The 21,711-nt window shown below is 60.2% G+C and overlaps 4 protein-coding genes across 4 annotated transcripts; 2 read left to right on the top strand and 2 right to left on the bottom strand.

Annotated features, from left to right (window-relative positions):
• Positions 1–1,917: 1,917 nt before the first annotated feature.
• CGA1 (Guanine nucleotide-binding protein subunit alpha) lies at positions 1,918–4,226 on the top strand. Its single transcript, XM_069374632.1, has 4 exons — positions 1,918–2,224; positions 2,479–2,793; positions 2,856–3,568; positions 3,634–4,226. The coding sequence occupies exons 2-4, from the start codon at positions 2,581–2,583 to the stop codon at positions 3,767–3,769; spliced, it is 1,062 nt and encodes a 353-aa protein (XP_069228776.1). The 5' UTR covers positions 1,918–2,224; positions 2,479–2,580; the 3' UTR covers positions 3,770–4,226.
• Positions 4,227–5,741: 1,515 nt separating this feature from the next.
• On the top strand, positions 5,742–9,671 carry WHR41_06026 (uncharacterized protein; the record flags this gene model as incomplete). Its single annotated transcript, XM_069374631.1, has 3 exons — positions 5,742–5,901; positions 5,998–8,540; positions 8,595–9,671. The coding sequence occupies exons 1-3, from the start codon at positions 5,850–5,852 to the stop codon at positions 9,669–9,671; spliced, it is 3,672 nt and encodes a 1,223-aa protein (XP_069228775.1). The 5' UTR covers positions 5,742–5,849.
• Positions 9,672–10,174: 503 nt separating this feature from the next.
• gcs-1 (Glutamate--cysteine ligase) lies at positions 10,175–12,804 on the bottom strand (the record flags this gene model as incomplete). Its single annotated transcript, XM_069374630.1, has 6 exons — positions 12,474–12,804; positions 12,343–12,415; positions 12,223–12,288; positions 12,019–12,167; positions 11,841–11,966; positions 10,175–11,783 (listed from the first exon to the last, which is right to left on the bottom strand). The coding sequence occupies exons 1-6, from the start codon at positions 12,482–12,484 to the stop codon at positions 10,175–10,177; spliced, it is 2,034 nt and encodes a 677-aa protein (XP_069228679.1). The 5' UTR covers positions 12,485–12,804.
• A 2,591-nt stretch (positions 12,805–15,395) lies between these two features.
• WHR41_06024 (uncharacterized protein) lies at positions 15,396–18,378 on the bottom strand. The gene is made up of 3 exons (XM_069374629.1): positions 17,717–18,378; positions 16,679–17,621; positions 15,396–16,625 (listed from the first exon to the last, which is right to left on the bottom strand). Exons 1-3 carry the CDS (start codon positions 17,734–17,736, stop codon positions 16,101–16,103), a joined length of 1,488 nt encoding a protein of 495 aa, XP_069228678.1. The 5' UTR covers positions 17,737–18,378; the 3' UTR covers positions 15,396–16,100.
• Positions 18,379–21,711: the final 3,333 nt, after the last annotated feature.

Here is a 21,711-nt window from a genome sequence, read left to right as displayed (position 1 = left end):
CACCGAACGCGGCGTCCGTGCTCGGCCTTCCCGCGCGACAGGTGTCGCAGAAGGGACGGGGAGAGTCGAAACGCGCCTGAGAGCTGCTCGTCTGGATGGAATCGATATGCGACGGGAAGTGCAGATGTGTGTTTGAGCTACTACATAGGTGGGAAGTGAAGAGAGCGGAATTGACAGCGCGCGGAGACGGAGCCTGATTTGGGCTGGTTGGCTTTCTCAGTCGAGCTCGCAATTTCTCGGGGTCGACCGAGGGGGTTGAAACGGCGGCTCGGCGGGGTTGCGGACTTTGCGTCGGACGGACGAAAGTCAAGCGAGCTTTTTGTGTTGGAGTGGAGGGGACCGAGGGGGCTGCTAGAGAGAGTGGAATGGCCGGAAACAGGCAAGTGGAGAGGAGGGCGAGAGATGATGAGGGCGGGCGGGTGGGTTCCTGAAGGATTTATTGTCGCGGTCGGTGCCGAAAGTCTGAGGATCTCTGAACCGCGGGAGAAGCTGTCTTCTCACTTTCTGCCGGTGTTTGAGGGCAGGCGATCGCGTGCGCGGACTAGGATGGGTGTGGGCGGATGACGCCTTACATCTATAGTGACGACGCGTTATTTGCCTGGGACTGGTGGTGCTTCTTGGGCCACCGGTTTGTGATGGTGGCGCACGGAGATCCCCGTCGTGCGGGAAGGCAGGATCTGAGTTGAGTTAAGGTACCGAGCTCTCGGCTGAGTTTATCAGGTACCCTAGAGCATCGCGGAGTCTGCTGCGCACCACTCAGGAAGTGGACTGAGGACTCAAAGAGATGCTCACGGGTACTTGCATGTCTGCACGACTATTTGGAGCGGTGAGCATGTTGAAAATAGAAGCTGGGACAAGAATGATATTATTCCCGACCTGCTCCCTCAGCAGACAAGGGGGAGCAGTTTCAGGGCCATGCAGCGAGTAAGGCCCTGCAGCTGAGACACTTCGCTTGTCGGTAGCGCGGCCTGGGAGGCGATTTTACGAGTCGTTGCACGCCCGCACGCCCGCCGCGGATGAAAAGGCACGCCGACGAGTGGAATAGGAGACATGGGGCTGCCTTCTCCGTGTGTTCTAGTCCTTCGAAGGCCTGCCGCTTCACCCAGGCACGCCAGGCTGACCGCCCGCGGTGTACGCGCGATGCCTTGCTCAGGCGAGCACCCGCCGCGGTTGTGCTGCCAAACCACCACTGCCGGGGCCGTTGCTGTCTTTGGCTGCTGCAGGCTTGGTGGCACGGCAGCGTCAGCCTCTGCCGGCCTTGCGTATGTGTGTATGAAGTGTATACACTATGCCCTGCCGCCACCGCCCACGTCGGTTTCAACGCGGCAGACCCATCACTTTGCCCGCCCAGGGCCAGAGACAGGGCGCCGTTGCGTGCAGACCGCAGTCCCGACTGCCAGATCCAGCAGCACCGAGACAGGGCCACAAACATCTCCAGCAGTCTTCAGTCTTCAGGTGCCTCGGCAGACACAGGCTGAAGTCCGGCAGCCAAGCAGCGAGCGTCCGCGCATTATTGGCTGGGGGGGCATTATTTGGAGCGGCGAGGGCTCAGGCCCAGGGAGGCTCTCGAGATCCGGGCGTCGCGCCGTCGACAGACAGACCGCGCGCCGGGCCCGAGCGCGCATCATCTCATGCAGGCTGCGAGGGCGAGTGCAGGAATAGTGCAGGAATAGCCCCGGCCTGCCTTCTGCGACGATCGTCTCACCCTCGCCGCAACCCTCGCGCGCGCGCCGTCGCCCTCCTCTCCGCCGCCCGCCGCTCTAGTGTTGATTCTGCGCAGCGCTGCGGTCTGCCTGACGAGCCTGACACCCCGAGCAGCCTAGTGCGTAGTGCGTGTGAGGAGACTCCCTCGTCCCGCCCCGGCCCTGCCAGCCAGCCAGCCGGCCAGCCTGCCTCCCTCACGCCCGCCGCTGCCCAGCCCAGACAGCTGCCGCTTTACCAATCATCACGCCTCGCCTCCGTGCTCTCACCGAACCTCACACACACACGCCTCGCCCGCCCGTCCACCACCTCCTCCCTCTGCGCCCGCTGCTCGAACGGCCCTCGCGCCCCAGCTACACCTCCTCCGTCCGGTCTCAGCACCCTCCCTCGCCCGCACGTGAGCCTCGCCAACGAGCTCCTGAACCCGCGCCATTCGCACCGGCCGCGATCCGCATCCGCAGCTGCTTCGCCCTACTTTCACTTCCCTCAACACACCAAGACAATTGGGTACATCGCGCTCGAGGTGAGTCTCCTGCTTACGCCTGCCGCCGTCCTTCCATGCAATCACCCTGCACCTGAACGCATCACGCCGCCGCGCTGTCCGTCTCCTATTCACCGCGGATTGCGCAAATGCTCGGCCGCCGCGCATGAACTCTGCGGCATGCATTGGATGCTGCTATTTCGGCACCGGTCACCATGACAGCGCTGCTTCGCGACTCAGCCTTCGCAGTCTCGCCATGCTCCAATGCGACTCCCTGACTGACCAACCATTCGCAGTGACCGAACTCGCTCGACGCCTCGAAGACTGCGTGCTTTCGCGCCTACCCTCTACCCGCTCCTCTATCACCGCGCCTCCGGACGCGCCACACAACCGCAGTCATGGGTTGCGGTCAGAGTTCAGAAGCCCAGGAGGGCAAGCAGCGCAACGAGGAGATTGAGAACCAGCTGAAGCGCGACAAAATGAACCTGCGAAACGAGATCAAGATGCTGCTGCTCGGTGCTGGTGAATCTGGAAAGTCGACGATCCTCAAACAGATGAAGCTCATTCACGAGGGTGGCTACTCGCGGGACGAGCGCGAAAGCTTCAGAGAGGTACGATTTCGGAGGCTGATCGCAGCATGCATGCGCGACAAGTACTAACATTTCTCGGTCAGATCATCTTCTCCAACACAGTGCAGTCAATGCGCGTCATCCTTGAGGCTATGGAGAGCTTAGAGCTGCCCCTTGACGACCAGAGAGCCGAGTACCACGTTCAGACCATCTTCATGCAGCCTGCCCAGATCGAAGGCGATGTGCTCCCTCCGGAGGTTGGCCAGGCCATCAAGACCCTCTGGGCCGATGCTGGTGTTCAGGCGGCGTTCCAGAGGAGTCGCGAATATCAGCTCAACGACAGCGCCAAGTACTACTTCGACTCTATCGACACCATCGCATCGCCTACATACGTTCCTTCAGACGCCGACGTTCTGCGCTCGCGTGTCAAGACCACTGGTATTACGGAGACAACATTCATCATCGGCGACCTGACCTACCGCATGTTCGACGTGGGTGGTCAGCGTTCGGAGCGTAAGAAGTGGATCCACTGCTTCGAGAACGTGACCACCATCCTCTTCCTTGTCGCCATCTCGGAGTACGACCAGTTACTGTTCGAGGACGAGACGGTCAACCGCATGCAGGAGGCTCTCACTCTGTTCGACTCGATTTGCAACAGCAGATGGTTCACCAAGACCAGCATCATCCTCTTCCTCAACAAGATCGATCGCTTCAAGGAGAAGCTTCCCGTATCACCGATGAAGAACTACTTCCCCGACTACGAGGGTGGCCAGGACTACGGCGCGGCTTGCGACTACATCCTGAACAGATTCGTCTCGTAAGTCTTACTGACAAACGCATCAAAGCTCTTCGGAACATCCTGCTAACGTCTCACTCTCCCAGCCTCAACCAGCACCCCACAAAGCAAATCTACACGCACTTCACCTGCGCCACCGACACAATGCAAATCCGCTTCGTCATGGCCGCCGTCAACGACATCATCATTCAAGAGAACCTGCGCATGTGCGGCCTGATATAAGCGCTGTCGCTGCGGCTACCGCACGTTATACCATCCGCTTTCGCGCCGCAAGCCCAGCTCCACACCTCCTTCCTCTCCTTTCCACCGCCCACCAATACCACACACTCCCACCAACAACTACCCACACCTGTCCTTCCAGGCCTCGACCGGGAGAGGCACCTTGTAATATTTTCCCTTTTTTTTTTCTCTCTCTTACATTTTGGCTCGTCGAATCAGGAGGTACGGAAAGGAAAAGAAAGCGATAAGAAGAAGAAGAGGCCTTTGCTGGAACAGATGCTGCTGCTGCTGCGGGAGGATTCGCAGGAGGAGAGAACAGCGAGACGGGAATGTCCTCAGCTTCTGCTGCTCGACGAAACAGAACGAGCCGGACTCTTTTTGATTTTGCCTTTGTTTGAGCAGAAAGAAGAAAGGACAGGAAGAAAGAAAGAATAAGAATAAGAATACTTACCTTACCTTACCTTGCTCACCTTTTTTACTTTTGTTTATAACTTCTTTTTTTGACTCCGAAAACTGAGGCTGAGGGTTTCAACTGGCTCTTGTTGCTCGTGCGTCTTTCTGTTCTTTCACTCCCGTCTGAATCACGAGGTGGGAGGGGAAGGGAAGGGAAGGCGGTGGTTGACGGGAGGCTGGCTGTTCTTTTGTTTTCCCTCTCTTTTTTTTTACTTTCTCTTTGGGTTTTCCATGCTATCGAGAAGAAGAGAGAGGCGTATAAGACCGGAGCCGGGGGGCCCCGCCTTTCTCCTTTCTCTGTTTTCTCGTGTTGTGCTGTGTTTGCCTGTACCTTAGAACTTGACTTTTCATTTCAGTTACTGCCGTGGGATAGATACCAAGAGCTTTTTTTCTTTTTTCCTTCTCTGCTCTGCTTAGTGACGTTCGATTTCTTGTCGAGTTGGGGGTGCTTTTGTTTATGTTTATGCGTGTTTTGGTGAGAGGTAGGGCCGAGGGATTGGTCGCTTCATGAGCAGTGTGTCGCGCTTTGGAGTGAGGTCGTCATGTGAGGTACAACTGGGATTGCTGATCGCGAGTCGATGTTGGACAAGGTGGAAGTAGGTAGGTTCTACAGAGGCCGCTCTGTGGAGAAGAGAGCACTACGGATGACTCGGACCTTGTGAGATACATCACCACCGCGACGAGACAGGCGCAGCCATGATTGATAGACATTATTGTTATCGACCAGGCGACATCCTTTGCCGAACATCAGAGCCGCTCTGCAACGGTTTCGGCGAGATCTCTTAATTTTTTGATTTTTTTTTCCACCTTGTTTTGGTGAGGTATCGGACAACGCAGCGGACTTCGGCGTTATCCTCACGACGAAGACGCGAGCCCGGCGGACGGCGAGTCGCACCATCGCACTTTTCTTTTCTTTCAGGCTGCGGGTATCACGGATGACGTGCGTGCGATTTACAAGTGTCTGGCCCGCCGCGTAAAACAGTCCCACAGACACACGGGAAGCGTTCGAAAAAGACCAATGCATCTCTCCCTCCTGTGGAGTGCAAGGCCACTGTGGACGCCGATGGTCGGAGGATCGACTGAGGTGTGGGATTCCGTGGGTGCGTGCGCGGAGTTGTGCGCGTTGCATTATTCGTGCACACGGGGGAAGATCGTCGAGGGCAGGGGCCTGTGCTGGGTTGGTATGCGCGGCGATGGTGTCACCGGGGCGGGCGGGCTGCGTGCATTATTATTGTTGCCCGCCTGCGTTTTGTGCGGAAGAGAAAATGCGGTTTTCGCGTTCAATGGTTGCAGAGAAGGATAAGCGTCGATACACTATTCTTGGCCTGTACTCAAGCATACAGTATTCTCCTAGTGTGAGACATTCACATCGCAAGCTCAGCCTCACTCCAGCGCTGGTCTGGTGCCGGAATCTGGGGGCGCTTCCTTCGACCGACCGCGAGGCAGCTGACTGACTGCCGGACCGCCTGTGGCCGGCAAACCCAAACCGCTGACCTCATCCTTCTGGACCGCCCTGGAAAGGTCCGAATTTCCCAGCCGCTGACCGACCGGCCGCCGACATGAGCAATTGCTGCTGATACCGAACACCGCCTCCTCTACTGCTGCCGGGCATCCAACCCTCACGCCGACCATGGATCAGGTCCACGGCGTCGACGTTTCCTGGCTTCACACGCCGAACAAGGGTAAGCCAGCCCGCCGCCTGTCGCATGACCTCCACCACCACCACCGCGCATGCGCCGCGCGGTCGGATCGCATGCAGCGTGCTGACCCGGATACAGAGAACCAGCAGCGCAAGCACGCCTCTTCCACATCCTCGACCTCGAAAGAGAACAAGCCCCCGGCCGCCGCGAACGGCGACCTTCCAGCGCAGACCCACAATGTCCAACCCTCCAGCGACACCACCAAGAACCCAGCGCCTGCACCAGTGACGCCGCCGTCGCTGTCGCAGCCCAAACAAAACACCGAGCCCGCCGTTCCGATTACACCCACACCTCCATCCTCAACCTCCCAGAGCAAGGCGCAAGCGAGCAAGCGGCCCAACCTGCTCAGCCGCTCAAGCACCGACAAAGCCACCAGCGAAGAGCCCCGCCAATCAAGAAGACCTTCATGGATAAACAACATCAGCTCGCGCTTCTCCTCCTCCCAGCAAACCCCCCAAAAACCAAACGCAATCCCCACAACCTCCCAGACACCCCCTCCCCGCTCCCCCCCAGCACCCAACAACCCCGCCTCCGCCGGCGCGCAGAAACCCACCGAGGAATCCGAGTCCGTGGAACCCTACATCCCCTCCAAGCCCAAAGAAACAGGCTCCTTCTTCTCCTCCATCACGCGCAAGCTCTCCTCCGCCAGCGCGGGCTCCGGCGGCGCCCCGAAAGCCGCGGGCAACGGCGGCGTGTGCCCGCGCAAGGTCCTCAACGTCGACCCGAACCGCGAGCGCTGCCTCGTGCCGGAGCTGGACCAGAGCAAGCTGCGGCGCGTGTCGTTCTGCGTTGATGTGGAAATCGCCGGCGGGCCGAAGTACACGGACGATGCCGGGGGCGCGGCGCCGGAGGACGACGCGCAGCGCAAGCGCAAGAAGAAGGATGTCAAGATGAAGGAGCGCGCGGAGGGCGAGGCGCTGAAGCACCCGGATGCGATCACGGAGGAGAAGGACGAGCAGGGCGAGCCGGCGCTGGAGACGAAGTCGAGGGCTGTGCCGGTGCCGGGGCAGGAGGGGAAGGCGAACGGCGAGGCGGCGGCGGCGGCGTCCGTGGAGGATGCGGCGGGGAGCCCGACGGTGGGGAGTCTGGAGGAGGGCCCGGCGGGGATGACGCGGAAGAAGGAGAAGAAGAAGCGGTCGGAGGTGGAGAGGAAGGAGCGCAAGGAGAAGAAGCTGCGGAGGGCGCAGGAAAACGGGTCGATACCTGTTGAGATGACTGCGCTGGATGACGACGATGATAGTGAGAAGGGTTCGCTGGCGGGTTCGTTGCCGAACGGGGCTGGGTTGCCGCCTAATTCTCTGACGGCGGTGCCTTCCAAGCAGGATAGGCCGACGACAGATCCCGTGCGGATTTACAGGAGGTGTTGCCAGTTACGAGAGACGCCTATTCTGAAACGGATAACGGAGCAGCTCATGTCGCCAAAATGTGCCGTCGTCAACGAACCTGGAGTCGTAGGATGTCTGGACTTGACCGGATCGCGATTGCAGCTTGCGGATGTGGTCACTCTCGGAGACTGGCTGGCCGTCGTCCCAGTCAAGCGCTTGATCTTGGAAGACGCAGACCTGAACGACGAAGGCGTGCGAGTGATCCTAGCCGGTCTCCTCGCCGCAAAGAGGCCAGAGCCGACAAGACGCAGAAACACCGGCCCCAAACACCGCGAGCGCGCTGCTCCCATACCGCCGCGTCAGGAGAGGTCGGGCATTGTGGAGAAGATCTCTTTCAAAAACAACCCGCGCGTCACCCGCGTGGGCTGGAAGCACATCAGCTTGTTCCTTTACATGTGCAGGTCGATCAAGGCGGTGGACTTGTCGATGAATCAGTTTCCTGACACAATGCCGCCCAGCACACAATTGACGGCCAAAAAGACTCCTGAGAAAGCACCTCCCGCTAACACACCAGAGATTAACGCGGCGGAAACGCTATACAAGTGCCTTAGCGAACGACTAGGTGGTTCACACTTGGAAGAGCTCAGCGTATCAGAATGCGGGCTTGCCCCAGAGCACGTACGAAAAATCATCGACGGCGCGATGATGTGCGGAATCTCTCGCCTCGGTCTCGCCGGCAACCACCTCAACGACGAAAGCCTTGAGTATGTCATACACTACGTGCGCTCCGGCGTCTGTCACGGCCTGGACCTCGGCGGCAACGACTTGCGCGGGAAACTGGGCGTCTTCGCCGACACGTTCAACGACAAGCCCAACTCCCCCTGCTGGGGCCTCAGCCTCGCGGACTGCAACCTGGACTCCGCGAGCGTCAAGGCCCTCTTCCCGGCCCTCGTCAAGCTGCCCAATTTCCGCTTCATCGACCTCTCGCACAACCGCGACCTCTGCGGCGAGGACAACGGCACCATCTCCCTGCTCCGCCGATACATCCCGCAGATGCGCGAGCTCAAGCGCATACATCTGAGCGACGTGGGCATGACGACGAAGCAGGCGATTGCGCTGGCCGAGGTGCTGCCTGAAGGCCCGAGGCTGGCGCATTTGAGTATCGTCGATAATCCGCAGTTGAAGGCTTTGGCGAACGCGAAGGATGAGACGGCGCAGGAGGAGGCGTGCGCGCTGTATGCTAGTCTCATGACGGCCGCGCGGGTCAGCAAGACGTTGATCTGCATTGATATCGAGGTATGTGGTCTTCTGTGCCTGGTTTGTGCTGGATTGTTAGCTGACCTCGTCCAGGTGCCGAGCCCGGAAAGCAATGAGATTGTCAAGGCTCTAGCGAAGCAGGTCGTCGCGTATTCGTTGCGCAACATGGAGCAATTCGCTCTTGCCGAGGCGACAGGCGACGCAGATGCGACAGCAAATGCCGCTGCCACCCTCACTGCGCCACACGGCGGCGAGGACAACGTCAAGGGCATCGTAGTCCCCGACGTCCTCATGCACCTCGTCGGCCACGTAGACGGCAGCGCACAGAACGCCGACGAAGACGAGCCCGCGCCTGACGACGACTACATCGTCGGCGGCACTGGCGTCGTCAAAGCCCTGCAATACGTCCTCGGCGAAAAAGCCAATGACATCGGCAAGATCAGCCGGCCCTCGACGCCCATCTCCGGCGCCCGGGGCGAACGCCAGGGCTCCGCCGCCGGCCTCAGCGAGCAAGGCCACGCCAAAGCCAAGCAGATGAGCAAGGACCTGCTCCAGAGCGCGCGCAAGATCCGCACCCGCCTGCAGCCCGCGCTGATCAAGGAGGCCACCGCCGGCGACGAAATGGCCTACCGCCGCCTGCTCTTCCTCGACCAGACGCTGCAGAGCATGATCTCGCGCTTCGAGGAAGAATACCCGGACACCCGCCTGCCGTCCGCCGCGCCCGTCGCCGCCTCGGACCCTTCCTCCCGCGCCCCGGAGGCCGAACCCCTCCCGCAAACCGACGACGCCGACCCCGACGAAGCCCTCAAACCCCCCGCCATGTCGCGCCACAACAGCGACGCCAGCCTCGCCAGCCGCGCCCTCACGCTCGAGGAAGGCCGCCTGCACCGGCTCGGCCAGCACCTGCGCCGCGAGGTCGTCGACCTCTCGCCCTCCGACGCGCCCGCCAGCCCCGCGACGGCCGGCCAGCGCCGCCTCGACGACCTCAAGGAGCGCCTCGAGTCTACGCCCGGCGACGAGCTGGGCCCGCTGGTCGAGGAGATCGGCTGGAAAGCGGTGCTGGAGAAGGTCGGGGCGAACTTGGAGGATTTGCGCGCGCTGCAGCAGCAGGATCCGGAGGGGTGGGAGCAGTTTAGGGACTCGCAGGTTAAGGCTAGGTTGAACGCTTGAGGTTCTTGAGGGTGGTGTTGTGGTGGAGTTCTGTACATATGACGACGATGGTTGTGGATTGGCAGGCTTTTTGCTGGTTTGGTGATTTCTTTCTGGCTGGGAGTTTTCATGTTGCAGGCGAGGACGGCCTCAAGGGACTGAAGAGGCGGAGTGGACGGATCGGTGGATGGCATGGCGTTGCTTTTGTTTTCAAACTTCTTCATTGGGGAGATGGATGGCTTGACGGACTTCATCGCTGACGGACAGACGTCGGGAAGCCAGAGACGGACAGCACGCACGTGTAACGCTTGCAATGAATGCATTTCAACGAGTTGAGGACGTAAGATACGTACGAAGAAAGATTTAAATCGGACATTGGCCTCAATTTAATTCCGGTCTCGCTTCAAGTATGAGGGAGGTACGCCAACGAGGACGCAAGCGCTCAAATTCACTTTTCAGGCTGGCAATCGCGACCCATCTATTGCCCCAAATCGCTCATCTATCCAAAAAAAAAAAAACACTTCTCACCCAACAACCCCATTCCGCTGCATCCTCGTGCGCCCAAACATCTCCTTCCCAAACCCATCCCGCGCCTCGTGAATCGTCACCCTCTCCGCCGCTTTCACCAAATCATAGCTCACCTCCTCATTCACCACGCTGTCGCCCTCGTACTTCGCGTGCCCGCGCACGAAGTGCCTGATCCAGCGCGCCGCCGTCCACAGCGAGCCGTCGGCGCGCCCGCGAATTAGCGCCAGGTACTGCGCCAGCTCGCACCGCGTCTCCACGTCCACGTTCAGGCTGTCCAGGTACATTTCCACCAGCGGGATCAGGCCGGGGAAGCCGCCGGGGGAGTCCTGCCCGTTGATGATCTCGTTGACGGTCATCAGCTCGTACTCGTCTTCGACGGGGCCGAAGGGCGTGCTGGGGCGCGAGGGCGTGGGGGTGCCGGTTGTGGAGGGCGGGGCGGAGGTGGAGCCGTTTGTGGTGGCGGCGCGGCTGCTGCTGCGGCGCGGGAGGGGGTCTTTGCGGAAGTGGAATTTGTCGTTGAGTACGGCGTCGCGACGGTGGGCGGTTTCCATGTTCTCTGTCGTGCGGGGGATGGGCAGGTAGAAGTTGAGGTTGAAGGTGAGGATTGCGCGGGTGATGAGGACGACGAAGACGGAGAAGGCGGCGTTCTCGAAGTCGGTGATTTGGATTTCCATCGGGCGCACTTCGACGCGCCAGCCGATGTCGCTGCCGACGGGAGGCGGTTTGAAGCGCATGTGTTGCCAGTTGGTCGATTGCAGGTTCTCGAAGTGGTCGGCTTTGTTGAGGTCGAGCTCTTCCAGGTCTTCGGAGAAGACGACGATGGGGTCGCGAATGAACAGGTGGGCGAAATGGGTGGCTAGCCTTTCGTCCATTCCGCCTTCAATCAGACGTGCCTTGTGCTCTTCGTCAACAACGAGATCAGGGTCTAGGTATTCGGACCTCAGACGTGGGTCCTGAGCGATGTATGTGCTGTTGCTGGCGTATCGGGATTTAGGGATCCGCCATCTGTCGTTCTTCAGCGGCTTCTCGCCGAGCTCTTCCGGTGTCCTGTCGTCAACGGCGCCACTGATCTGGTTCCATCGTACGTCTGTGTCTGCAAGGAATCCCTTGTAGATGGGTGTAGCAGCTGTCAGTGCCAACAGGATTGGTCCAAGAGGAGACAGCTGGTCGTACATGGTTCGGCCCTCGTCGATGTTCTTTGCTTGAAATGTGATTTGCAGACAGCATGAACCCATGCCAAAGGCCATGGCGTCCATGTAAATAGAGTCATCCTTTGCCGCGCCATTGCGGACGTCATCATCTTCGGGCCAGTTGTGAAGGTCGTAGTCAACTGTAGGATCTTTGAATGGTTTGGCAGTCTTCTCGTCATGGAATACCGGCACGTTGAGCTCGACCTTTCGGCCTCTCCGCGCTCGGATGTTGGCTGCCAAAGTAGGGAAACGGATGTGTGGGTTTGCGATCTCATCAGGGAGGAACTGTGACCGAAGTTTCGAGCCTGAAGGTGGATAGTAAGGCGTAATCGATTTGCGATCGCCTAGACGGGGGAAAGTTGTGAGGGTGATGGGGAATTCGTTGGCTTCCATGTGCTGTTTTGCGATTTCTCGTCTGAAGACTGATCAGCTTTGATGCAACGCCGTACGACCAATCAATGCCACAACTCACCTCCAACGCATGTCACCTTCAACAGCCAGGAGATCTTTGAAGCCAATCCCCCAAGGAGCACCCGGTGTAGCTTCGAGCATGAAACGGCCAAATTCAGGGTGGAAGACCGGCGCGGTCTTTCCTCCTCTGCAGGTGCATTAGCAAGAGTCGATTGGCCAGCGTAAAGAGAAGATCTTACTTCGCCGGTCCACGTGCAAGGTCTGGCACACCTCCGCCCTGCTTCAAAAGTTCGGGATCACTGGCTAGAGCCTCGAGAATGTCTGCTTGTCTCAGCGAAAGCTTTACTTCTTTTTGCTCGTCGTCGAAATTCACGACGAGATACTCGATCTGTAGTGCTTGTCAGTGGCATTCCCTTAGCCAATGCTCTTCACTCAAAGCTTACCTCATCTCCCCAAAGAAGAGCATCACGCTCTTTGCCCTTGGCATTGTTCCAGATTGCCAATAATTGCTGCGATCTGTATCAGGCTCCGCTCATGTGATCTGCACTGCAGATAGGATATACCTCGATGCCCCACTTGCGCACATGGCTCGCTTTTTCCTTCGCCTCGGGCCAGTCAAGCGGCGTTCCAATGGCTCTGCAGCATATCCGTCAACATGTGAATCCTTGGCGTGTTGCTTCAAGTGCCGGCATACAGCAAACCCATTGTGGTCGCGAGTCACAGCAATATCGGTCGAGCGGAAGAGACTTTTTAAGCCACCCTCGTCTAATTTTGTACCACGCAGTATGCGTCGTTTGTCCCAATATCCTCACTTTCTCCCAATCGCTCTACCTCATCATTCGGCTTCCGGTCCGGCGGGGCTGTTTCTACGGCGGGTTCGTCGAAGGCTCGCGGGGTCGCGCAGCTTCACGGAGCGGGTGACGGGATCGTGGGAGAAGTCGCAGTGGTCGCGCGCGCACGCATCGTACAGCGGAGCGTACAATTTCTTCGTTGCCGGCCGAGAGCGCCCTTTCAAGCACGCAATCGCACTATGTAGCGGCGCATGGCCAGGCGGGTGCGGGAAGGACAGGGCGCGCGCGCACGCGGTCGGTCGGGAAAAAGTGGATTACAAACCATGATGCAAAGATTCGTTGCCCGAACAGGCAAGTCTGAACGGCGCCGTAGGGCTCCCACGGCCGCAGGGCGGAAGCTTGTGCCTGGACGGGCGGACCTCACTTCTTCTTTCCGCTTCGAGAGAGGCTGGATTACATATCGTGTTGCCGCATTGAGACGCGCGTGTAACGGCTGCTGAGATAATCTGATCTGCTTGATCTCATCTCATCTCATCTTGGCTCACATGCGCCTGGCCGGGAGGTGAGACGGCGGACCCCTCCGACCCCACGTCGGCGGTACCGTGAGATAAGCACATCGTTGTCAATATCTCGACCGAGGCTGCGGCCAGCGGAGGGAGAACACCTGGGGTCAGACGCTGCATGAACGACGTCTTTGTCGGAACGCATATGGGCAGGGTTTGTGATAGCGTTGAGGTGATCCTTGTTGCAACAATGTTCTTTGCGGGGTGAAGAAAGCCTCCCTGGTAATTCTGATTTGTCACCACGCAGCGTGTGAGAAGCGCCCATGCACAAACACCCATTCACCTTGGACGCCAGCTCACGCATTGCGAATCACAAATACCTACCCGAGCTGACCAGACGTACATCAAGTCGCAGGCCCGCGCAACCTATACCACCCGCGCACAGCGTCCGTGGCCACCGAACACACCCTGCGACCGACCATGACGAGTCCTCTTCGACTCGTCGAGCCCGTGGCGCCGACCAGTGTCGCACAGGCTGCAAGCCACCGGTCACGCAGGCGCAACAAACAACCGTACGAGCTGCACGGCCAAGGAAAACGAAAGGCCGCTTGCGCCGCTCGCCCTGACCCGTTTGAGCGCGCTGCACCACCGCCGCAAGCCTCGCAGCCAAGCGAGCAAGAACCTTATTTCCGTTCTTAATCACGTACAGGTCGCATCCCGGACACGGCGCTCTGGCGAGGCCAATCCTTGCTCCTGCTCTGTCGAAGAAAGCAGGCCGATCGTCATCGTCGTGGGCGTTTTTCGCAGCATCGGTCGATGCCACCAGCAGAGCAATCAGCAGACAAATTAACGTTACTGTAGACAGCATACAGAATCCTCCAAGCCACACGAATCCCACCCAAACAACCCACACATCCCCTCTCTCTCACCCTTCCACAGACGCAATCACGCAACCGCACAACCACGCCCCGGAATCCTCCCGACGGCCACCGCGCCCGCCGCCGCGCCGAAGCGAGCCTCCTCCCGGTCATTCTGTACTACGTACTATCACACCACCCAGCACCCAGCAGGAGCAGCAGCAGCCCCCCGAGCCTCGGCTGGCTCACCGCCGCCAGCACAGCACAGCACCGCAAAGCGAGCGACGCACCTCCCACGCCATCAATTTACCGCACAGTACAGTACAGCACTATAGGCTCCTCTCGCATCCTCGCCACCGATCCCACGCCTGACCCTAAAACCCATCCCCCGCGCAGCGACGATTGAGCGAGCTCTCACGTGCGCTCAGCGAAAACAACTAACAACCACTTGCTTGCATCAACGCACACGCACGCCGGACGCCCGTCGCTGCATCGCAGCACCGCGCAGCGCAGGAGCTGCGCAGTCGATCCCCGGCCGGCGGGTGGGCGGGCTCGCCACGGCGCGAGCGGGCGTCTGCGGGCGTTCATGTGGTTGTTGGCGGATTGGGAAGAGGAAGGGCGTTGGTGATGCTGGGGCTGGGGCTGGGGCTGGAGGGTAAGGTACAGTAGGGTGTGTATGTATGTGTTCGTACTTCGTATAGAGAGAGCGGGTTTGGGATGGGAGTGCCGAGGGGCAGCCGGATGCTGTGTGAGGGTCGTGTGTAGGCGTGCGTGCATGCGTGCTGTTCTGCTGGGATGTATTTGAGATTGATTGAACAGAAACGGCAGGCGGGCAGGCAAGCAAGTACCGGATGGATGGAGGTCGAGATGGAGCAAGGCCCAGACGGGACGACGTAGACGGTTGGTCAACAGCACATCAATCAATTGGTCTCAGCAGCGCTGGAAGGCGTGGTGTCTAAAGACTGTGGTGCCAAACGCCTCTCTCCCTAAATCAACCAACCAACCAACCTATCCTATAACGCCTCTCGACGCCAACAACCGCCCAGCCCGACCGCTTCCCAAGAAAAGAAACCAATAGATCGACCCTACAACTGCTCAGCATCAGCAGCAGCAGCGGCAGCAGCGGCGGCAGTCAGCGACATTCAGCGACAGCCAGCCAGCCGTCGCACAGCGCTCCTCCTCCTCCTCGCAAGCGGAAAACAGCGATCGATCAATCGCTTCGGACCGTCCGGACTGGGGTCGAAGAAGGACAGGTACAGGACAGTACAGGACAGTGTGTGTTTGTTGGGGTCGAACGAGCCGATTGGCGCTGCGTGGTCACCACGGGCGTGTGTAAATAAGCGGGGGATTAGATCCTGTCCTACCTTACTTATACTCCGTGGAGTGCGGCGGGCGGCACATAGACGTGCGCGGCAGAGGACGCCGTGACAGAATCTGACGTTGACAAGGAGAAAGGAACGAAGAGCGGGAGGATAAATGGATGTAAGTATGTGTAAAAAACCAGATCAGAGATCTTTCGCGTTCGTTCGTTCTTTCGATTCTTTCGATAGCTTTCCTTCACATCCGTGGACATGTACAAAAAATAGAAAAGAGAAAAATATGCTATGCCACCCCGATCCGTGTCCTCGGCTTTCTTCCATTTTACACACACGCACAGAATAAAAAGAAGGCAGGTAAAATCTCAAGGTCTAGAGAAGTAGAAAAACAAACATTTGTCGATACAATCCTGATCGAACAATGGGGAATAAAAACGTCCAGTCCAGCGGGCGTCTGACAACGCCGTTTCCGCCCCCCAAGCCGATGATGCGTGGCGGCAGGGCGAGTTCGTAATTTTTCTGCAAAGTCGTCGTCGAGATTCGTCGGTCATGCGGGAGGAAGAGGAAGAGGAGGGAGAGGCGTGGAAGACTGTCTCGTCTCGCCTCGTCTCGTCCTGGGAAAAACAAGTGGGTGGGGCGGACAAGTCCCCAAAATGCGGCGTCTAGTAACGCGGGTATCTCTTAAACGGGAAATGTGATTACGATGATGCAAGACGGGGTGAGCGTGCGGTGACGCTGCGCTCAAGAGGGGATTTTCTTTTGGTTTTGGGTGCGCTGGGCTAGCCGCGCGGGTGGTGGTGGTCGGTAGATTGTAGTGGCCTTCTTTTCCGGGACGAAGTCATTTGCGGTTCCCTCTAGGACATGTTTTCCTTCGGCCTGAGGTTGGAGTTGTTGGCCGCGGCGTTCTTGTTGGCGTTGTTCTGCTTGCGGGTCAATTTGGCGTAGTGCAGGCCGCAGGCGTTGCAGAGCGTTCGAGCGCCGTCCGGTCCGCGTCGCCACTCGGGAGTTTCGGCGCGGTTGCAGCTGTGGCAGCGGCCAGGTGGTGCGGCGCGGCCTCTGCGCTTCTTTGCGTCGGAACCGGCGAAGCCCACTTTGCTCTCGTCCATGTCGTGGGATCCGCCGGGCATGGCGTGCTCGGCGTAGACCTTTTGCTGTTGTCGTTGCTCGGCCGCTTGCTGTTCGTATGCTACTTGCTGGGCCATTACGACTTCTCGAATTTTCGAGAGGGACTCGAGTTGCATGCGAGATTTCGCCATCATGTCCTCGACTTCTACGATGCCCGGTAGCGTCGAAGGCGTAGGACCAGAACGTGCGGTCTGGTGCAAGCGGTCGCCGTATCGTCGGGCAAAATCAATCATGAAGCTGCTAGATTGGGAGATCTGATACATGTTAGCATATAACTTCTGGAGTGGCGATATTGAAAATAACTTACATCGTTGAGTGCGCCCTCCAAATCATACATGTCGAGTTGACGCTTCACGGAATCGCCATACGTGCGCTCCTCACCGCCATATCGGCTGCTCTCAGATTTCCATCCGGCAGTAGCAGAAGATGGCGCTCCATTTGAGAGCGAAGGTTGGTAGACTGGAGTGGCGCCCGAGCCCTGAGGAGGTGCAGGCTGAGCATACCGAGGTGGGTAAGGCTGGTACCCGTAAGGGAAGCTCGGAGGACCCATTGCGCCCGTGGGATGTTGGGGTGGATACTCGTGGCTGGGAGAGCGTTGCGGCGCAGTGGGGGGATAAGAGTTCCGGTGTTGCGAGGCTTGCGGCGGAGGCGACCGCGTGGTTTGTACATGAGGCGGAGGGCGTGCGTCCGCGTACACCGGTTTCGATGTTTCTACAGGTGGGTAGGAGTGTTGGGGTGTATCTCGTCGGTATTGAGCATAGTGTGAGGTCGGTGCGGCGTTGTGCTCGGGCGGAAGTTGAGGCGGCTCCATGCGATGTGATCGCGGTGACGGCGACGATGCCAGGGCGGGTCTAGGAGGAGGAGCAGGATGTGCTGAAGGTGTTGTTTGCGGCGGCAGCGATGAGTGATATGCTGGCTGATTGTCGCCCAAGGCTTCCGAAATCGAAGGCAAAGATTGCCTGACGGTATGCTTGACAGCCTCCTTCTCGTCTCCACCACTGGTCCTACGCGATTCAGGCGGCGTGCGCATGCCGGCGGGCGTTGACGGATTTGTGTTTGGAAAATATTGAGACGTCGGAGCGGGATGGCTGTAGGGTGGTGGTGGACCGGTTGGGTATTGGTGTGCGGGACTCTGGAGGGGAGCGGGAGGAGGAAGGGCCTGAGGCGCACCAATGTTGCGATCTTGGTATGCGTCTTCTTCCTTGCGATTCCTGTCGTGGTCCAAAAAGCCAACGGGTGGCAATTGAGGCCTGGTAGAGATGTCAGCACGCTGAACCATGGTTGACTGTTTTGCGATGCGGCGGGCTGCGCGACACGGTCGCAGACGTCGGACGATGGAACTTACCGTCTGCTTGCAGCATCCATAGTGTGCGGTAGTCCGGACGAGTGGTGGCAAGATAGCAAAGAGCGACAAAGGTCGCGTGTAGAGGTTAGGACACCAAGGCGATTGGCCCGTCCCGTCGATGATGCAGAGACGTCACGAAGATGGGCCCGGCGGAGCTCGGTGAGCGTGCCGTGTGTGGGCCGTCAATAGCAGACTGGCCAGTATATACACCCAAGGAGCAAACCTATGCAGGGCAATGTATAGGCGCAGTGCGTGAAGGCAGGCGCGCGAATTGCAGGTGGTGCAGGCGGTGGTGGTAGTGGAGGTGGCGGACGAGTCGAGTCGAGGCGAGAGGACGAGGCGTGCAGCGGAGAGAAGGCGAACCGCTGCGCGATGGAAGGATTCAGCGTCGGATCTCAGACAGCGGGCCTAGTGGGCGAAGCGTGATGGTTCGGCGATCGGGCGGCAGCTAAGTTTTGCAGCAGGCGTTGGGTGGAGTGGAGGAGAGGAACGATATGATAGGAGTCGCGTGATAATATTAATGAAAGGGTCGAGAAGGGCGCGAGGGGAGTGGGACGCTACGGGTGGCGGCGCACGAGAGGGTTTGCAGATGGGAGCGATCTGTGCGGCGGCGGGCGTGGAGAAGAAACGGCGAGGGTCGTGCGGGCGGGCGGCGTTGACTACTGCACTGTATGTAGTGTCAAGGGAGCAAGGCCAACACCGAGGCGGGCAGGGCAGTCGGCCGGGCGAAGAGCGAGTTTGGGGGGAGTGAAGGGGAGAGGCGCGCGAGAGGCGCGAGCGAATGGGAGATGCAGCAGGCAATCTTCGATCGGCCGGCAGGGATGCGAGCGACAAGCGAATGTGATCCACGGCGGCGGAAGGGCCTCGCAGTGTCTCCATCCCGCACGCAGCAGGGCCTCGAGGGCAAGACTCGCGCGTTTCTCGCCAGCACACTGCCTAACTCTCGTTTAGCACGCCGCCCATGAGTAAGGGTGAAGACTCGCATGCTCGCTGGGCCGGCGCCCGCAATCTCAGGCGCGCAGTCCGATCGCCAGCGACTAGACGGCTAGATCACGATGCCAGATGATGGTGCTGCCGGAGCTCAGCCGAGAGGGCAGACGCCGGCAGGCAGGCAGGGAAGGCCAGGCAGAGGCAGAGAGGCAGAGGCGCCAGCCGGCGGCGGAGGGACCCACGCAGCCACGCCGCGTTGCATGACAAGATGCCACGATGACACGATGAGATGCCTCAGATGCCTCAGATGCCTCAGATACCCGCCGGCCCTGCAGCCTCCCTCCTCACTCGTCTCGTCACCGGCGAAATGCAGCAGCCCGAAGGGTGCTAGCCCCGCCCGCTGCCCTGGCCGCCATGACTCCACGAGCTGGGGCAATTGCCGGGCATGATGAGACAGCCCGTGTCATCAGCCACTACCTGACACTACCACAGCGTCGCCCACCTCCGGCCTGATCGTCGTCAGGCATGCCGCCGCAGAGCGTGGCAGGGCGCGCGCTGGCCCGCCGCACCACGAGGCAATATATTAGCGATGAGGCGCGGCAAGCATTCGTGGCCCGCCGCAGCGCTGTCGCCATCATCAATGATAATGATCCAGCACGCCGGCCGAGCGCAGTGCTTGACGCAGCAGCGAGCGCCAGCCGGCGCGCACTCTATGACAAGGACCCTTTCCGCGAAGCGAGATGTGTCTGGCTGCTTGCAGCAAAGCCGCCGAGACACACGACGAGGCCGACGCACGCTCGAGCGAGCAGGGTGTGCAGACGTTGCGGCACGGAGGCGGCGCTGCGGCCGTGCCCAAGGTGCCTCGACTACCAGCTGCCTCGACTAGGTGCCTCGACTCGCTCGGAGTGCCGGGTGCCATGCCTTGCCATCCATACCCGGACGGGCAGTCTCGGCAGCGTCTGGGTCGAGAGCAGGGGAGCCTGTGGGCGCGGTGCGACGGCGGGCATCATCGCTGGCGCTGCGGTGCGCGAGGGCGTCACGGGCGTGCAGTAGTGGTGAGTTGGGAGAGACTGGGGTGTGCTCAGGCCGAGGGTGTTGGAGCCCCGATTCCGCGGCCGACCGTCAGGCACGCAGGAGCAGCAGCAGCAGCAGTGGCCGCAGTGGCAGCAGTGGCAGGCAAGCACTCGCTACTGAACTCACTCCTGCACCCAAGCCACCCGTCACCGGCGCCCGATCTCGATACGAGAGTGGGACTGGCCGGCGATGGCGCATCCATGGGCCGCATCTCCACGTGCGCCCGCTCCCTCCTCGGAGTCTGCCGTCCTGCCTCCTGCCGCTGTCATGCCAGCGCTCGCCAGGCTGTCCCTGCTGGCCCGCCGCTCTGCACGCCATCCGTACCGTACGTAAGGCGTTCATCTGCGCCAGCGCTCCATCATCCACCTCCCGGCGGAGCACTGGATCTCCCCATGCGCGTCACCCCGACGTACGCGGCTGCTACATACAGTACACACAGCATCGTCGGTTCGCCTGCTCGCCTGAGCGCCTGCTGTGCTCTCCGTCTGCCACATCACTCCCTCCCCACCCGGCGGGCGGCACTCCGCGCGTGCGTGCTGTCTGCCCCAACGTGCTCACGACGGTGTCATGGCCTGCGCAAGGCGCTACCGCTCCGGGCCCGATCAGCGCGTGTGATGTGCCACAGGGTCTGCCACAAACGACGGCGCGCACGTTAGCCGCGCGAACTCTTCACTCCTGCCCGTCGTCATTCGCCCACGAAACGGCGCGCACGCATTTCCGCGTGCACGGCCTGCCCTCTCGACGCAGGGAGCGCGCGCTTGTGCACAGCTGTGCGAGACGGCGCCGTGATCACCACCACACTGAGATGCACGAAGCCGGCCAACGGCAGATCTCACTAGCAGCAGCCAAGCGAGGCAGCACGCAGCCTGGCAGCCCCGTCCACGTCGCCTGCCCGCCTACGCGGCAACGCGCAGCTCAGCAGTCCAGATCTTGACGAAAGCCGCCCACCACTACTGGACCGCGAGCCCACCCGCTCACACGCGACTCGGCCGTCCTGTGCCACGGCGCTGTCATGTCATCACATCTCGATGAGATCTCGCATCTCGATAAGCCAGCCGGCCAGCACACGCCTCCCACGCCGCAGAGCCTGCGCCCCCTGACGCGCTCACTCACACACAACACACGAACCGATCTTCCCCGCGCGCGCAGCCGCAGAATGCGCGAGCTTCACCCTCAGGCTCCCCGAGATGAGGCAAAGGTCCTTGACGATACGACGATCTTAGCGCCCGCCCCGCCCGCAGCAGGCTTCCGGCAGCGGGAGACCAGCGCAAGCCACAAGGCGCGACTCCCGCCCCGCCCGTTTTTCGCGACAGATGCTTCCACTGACCTTCGATCTTCAGCCCCCTGTCGCCGCTGGTGTCTGAGGCCTGGGGATCGGGGAAGAGCCAGCCGCGGGAAAGAGGCAAGGGTGCCTGCGCACGGCTTCCCGTCCGCGACCGTTGCTGAGGCCTCGGGGGAGTCCGCGCGCGTCGGGCTCGGATCACCTACCTGCTGCCAATCTGATTGAATCCGCCTCCTGCGGTCTTTTGCCCGCACGTCTTGACGGAGGCAGATCGTATCGGGGCTTGGCGGGGCTAGCGATCTGATCGTACAGACGCCACCGCTGGCCGCCCTTTAGCCTCGTGGCTCGTGGACGTATATCGGTGCGCTCGGGCTCTGGTTTGGCCTGCGATCTCCTGTACCATGTTCTATGTCGTCCTCGGTGGATCTGGTGGACAAACCTCACAGTTATCACACCGCTGAAACGGACGATGAGTCGTGCACAGTAGACAGCCTCTGGCACCGCGACCAATCAGTCATTCCAATCAAACCCTCACCGGCAGAGCTGGAAACACGCGCTCGCTAAAAGCCAGCGCCGGCCCCGTCGACGAAGTGGACCGCGAACCAGCGACTCCTAGTCGACGGAGGATTTCCACGTCCAGGTCTAGGTCGGGGGCCCAGTCACTGCCAGTCACTTCCACCGCCAGTAGTGCCAGCACAGCGCATCGACC

This window comes from Cladosporium halotolerans, assembly GCF_011745625.1.
Source record: "Cladosporium halotolerans strain TM138-S3 chromosome Unknown Sca18, whole genome shotgun sequence".
Taxonomy (NCBI): Eukaryota; Fungi; Ascomycota; class Dothideomycetes; order Cladosporiales; family Cladosporiaceae; genus Cladosporium; species Cladosporium halotolerans.
This window is presented reverse-complemented; position numbering and strand designations above follow the sequence as displayed.

Excerpts from the sequence above, each read along its gene's own strand:
- CGA1 (XM_069374632.1), top strand. The coding sequence starts at position 2,581 with ATGGGTTGCGGTCAGAGTTCAGAAGCCCAGGAGGGCAAGCAGCGCAAC. Across the intron at positions 2,794-2,855 it reads AGCGCGAAAGCTTCAGAGAG|ATCATCTTCTCCAACACAGT; the intron begins GTACGATTTCGG and ends TTTCTCGGTCAG. Across the intron at positions 3,569-3,633 it reads ATCCTGAACAGATTCGTCTC|CCTCAACCAGCACCCCACAA; the intron begins GTAAGTCTTACT and ends TCACTCTCCCAG.
- WHR41_06024 (XM_069374629.1), bottom strand. The coding sequence starts at position 17,736 with ATGGATGCTGCAAGCAGACG. Across the intron at positions 17,622-17,716 it reads ATGGATGCTGCAAGCAGACG|GCCTCAATTGCCACCCGTTG; the intron begins GTAAGTTCCATC and ends CATCTCTACCAG. Across the intron at positions 16,626-16,678 it reads TGGAGGGCGCACTCAACGAT|ATCTCCCAATCTAGCAGCTT; the intron begins GTAAGTTATTTT and ends AACATGTATCAG.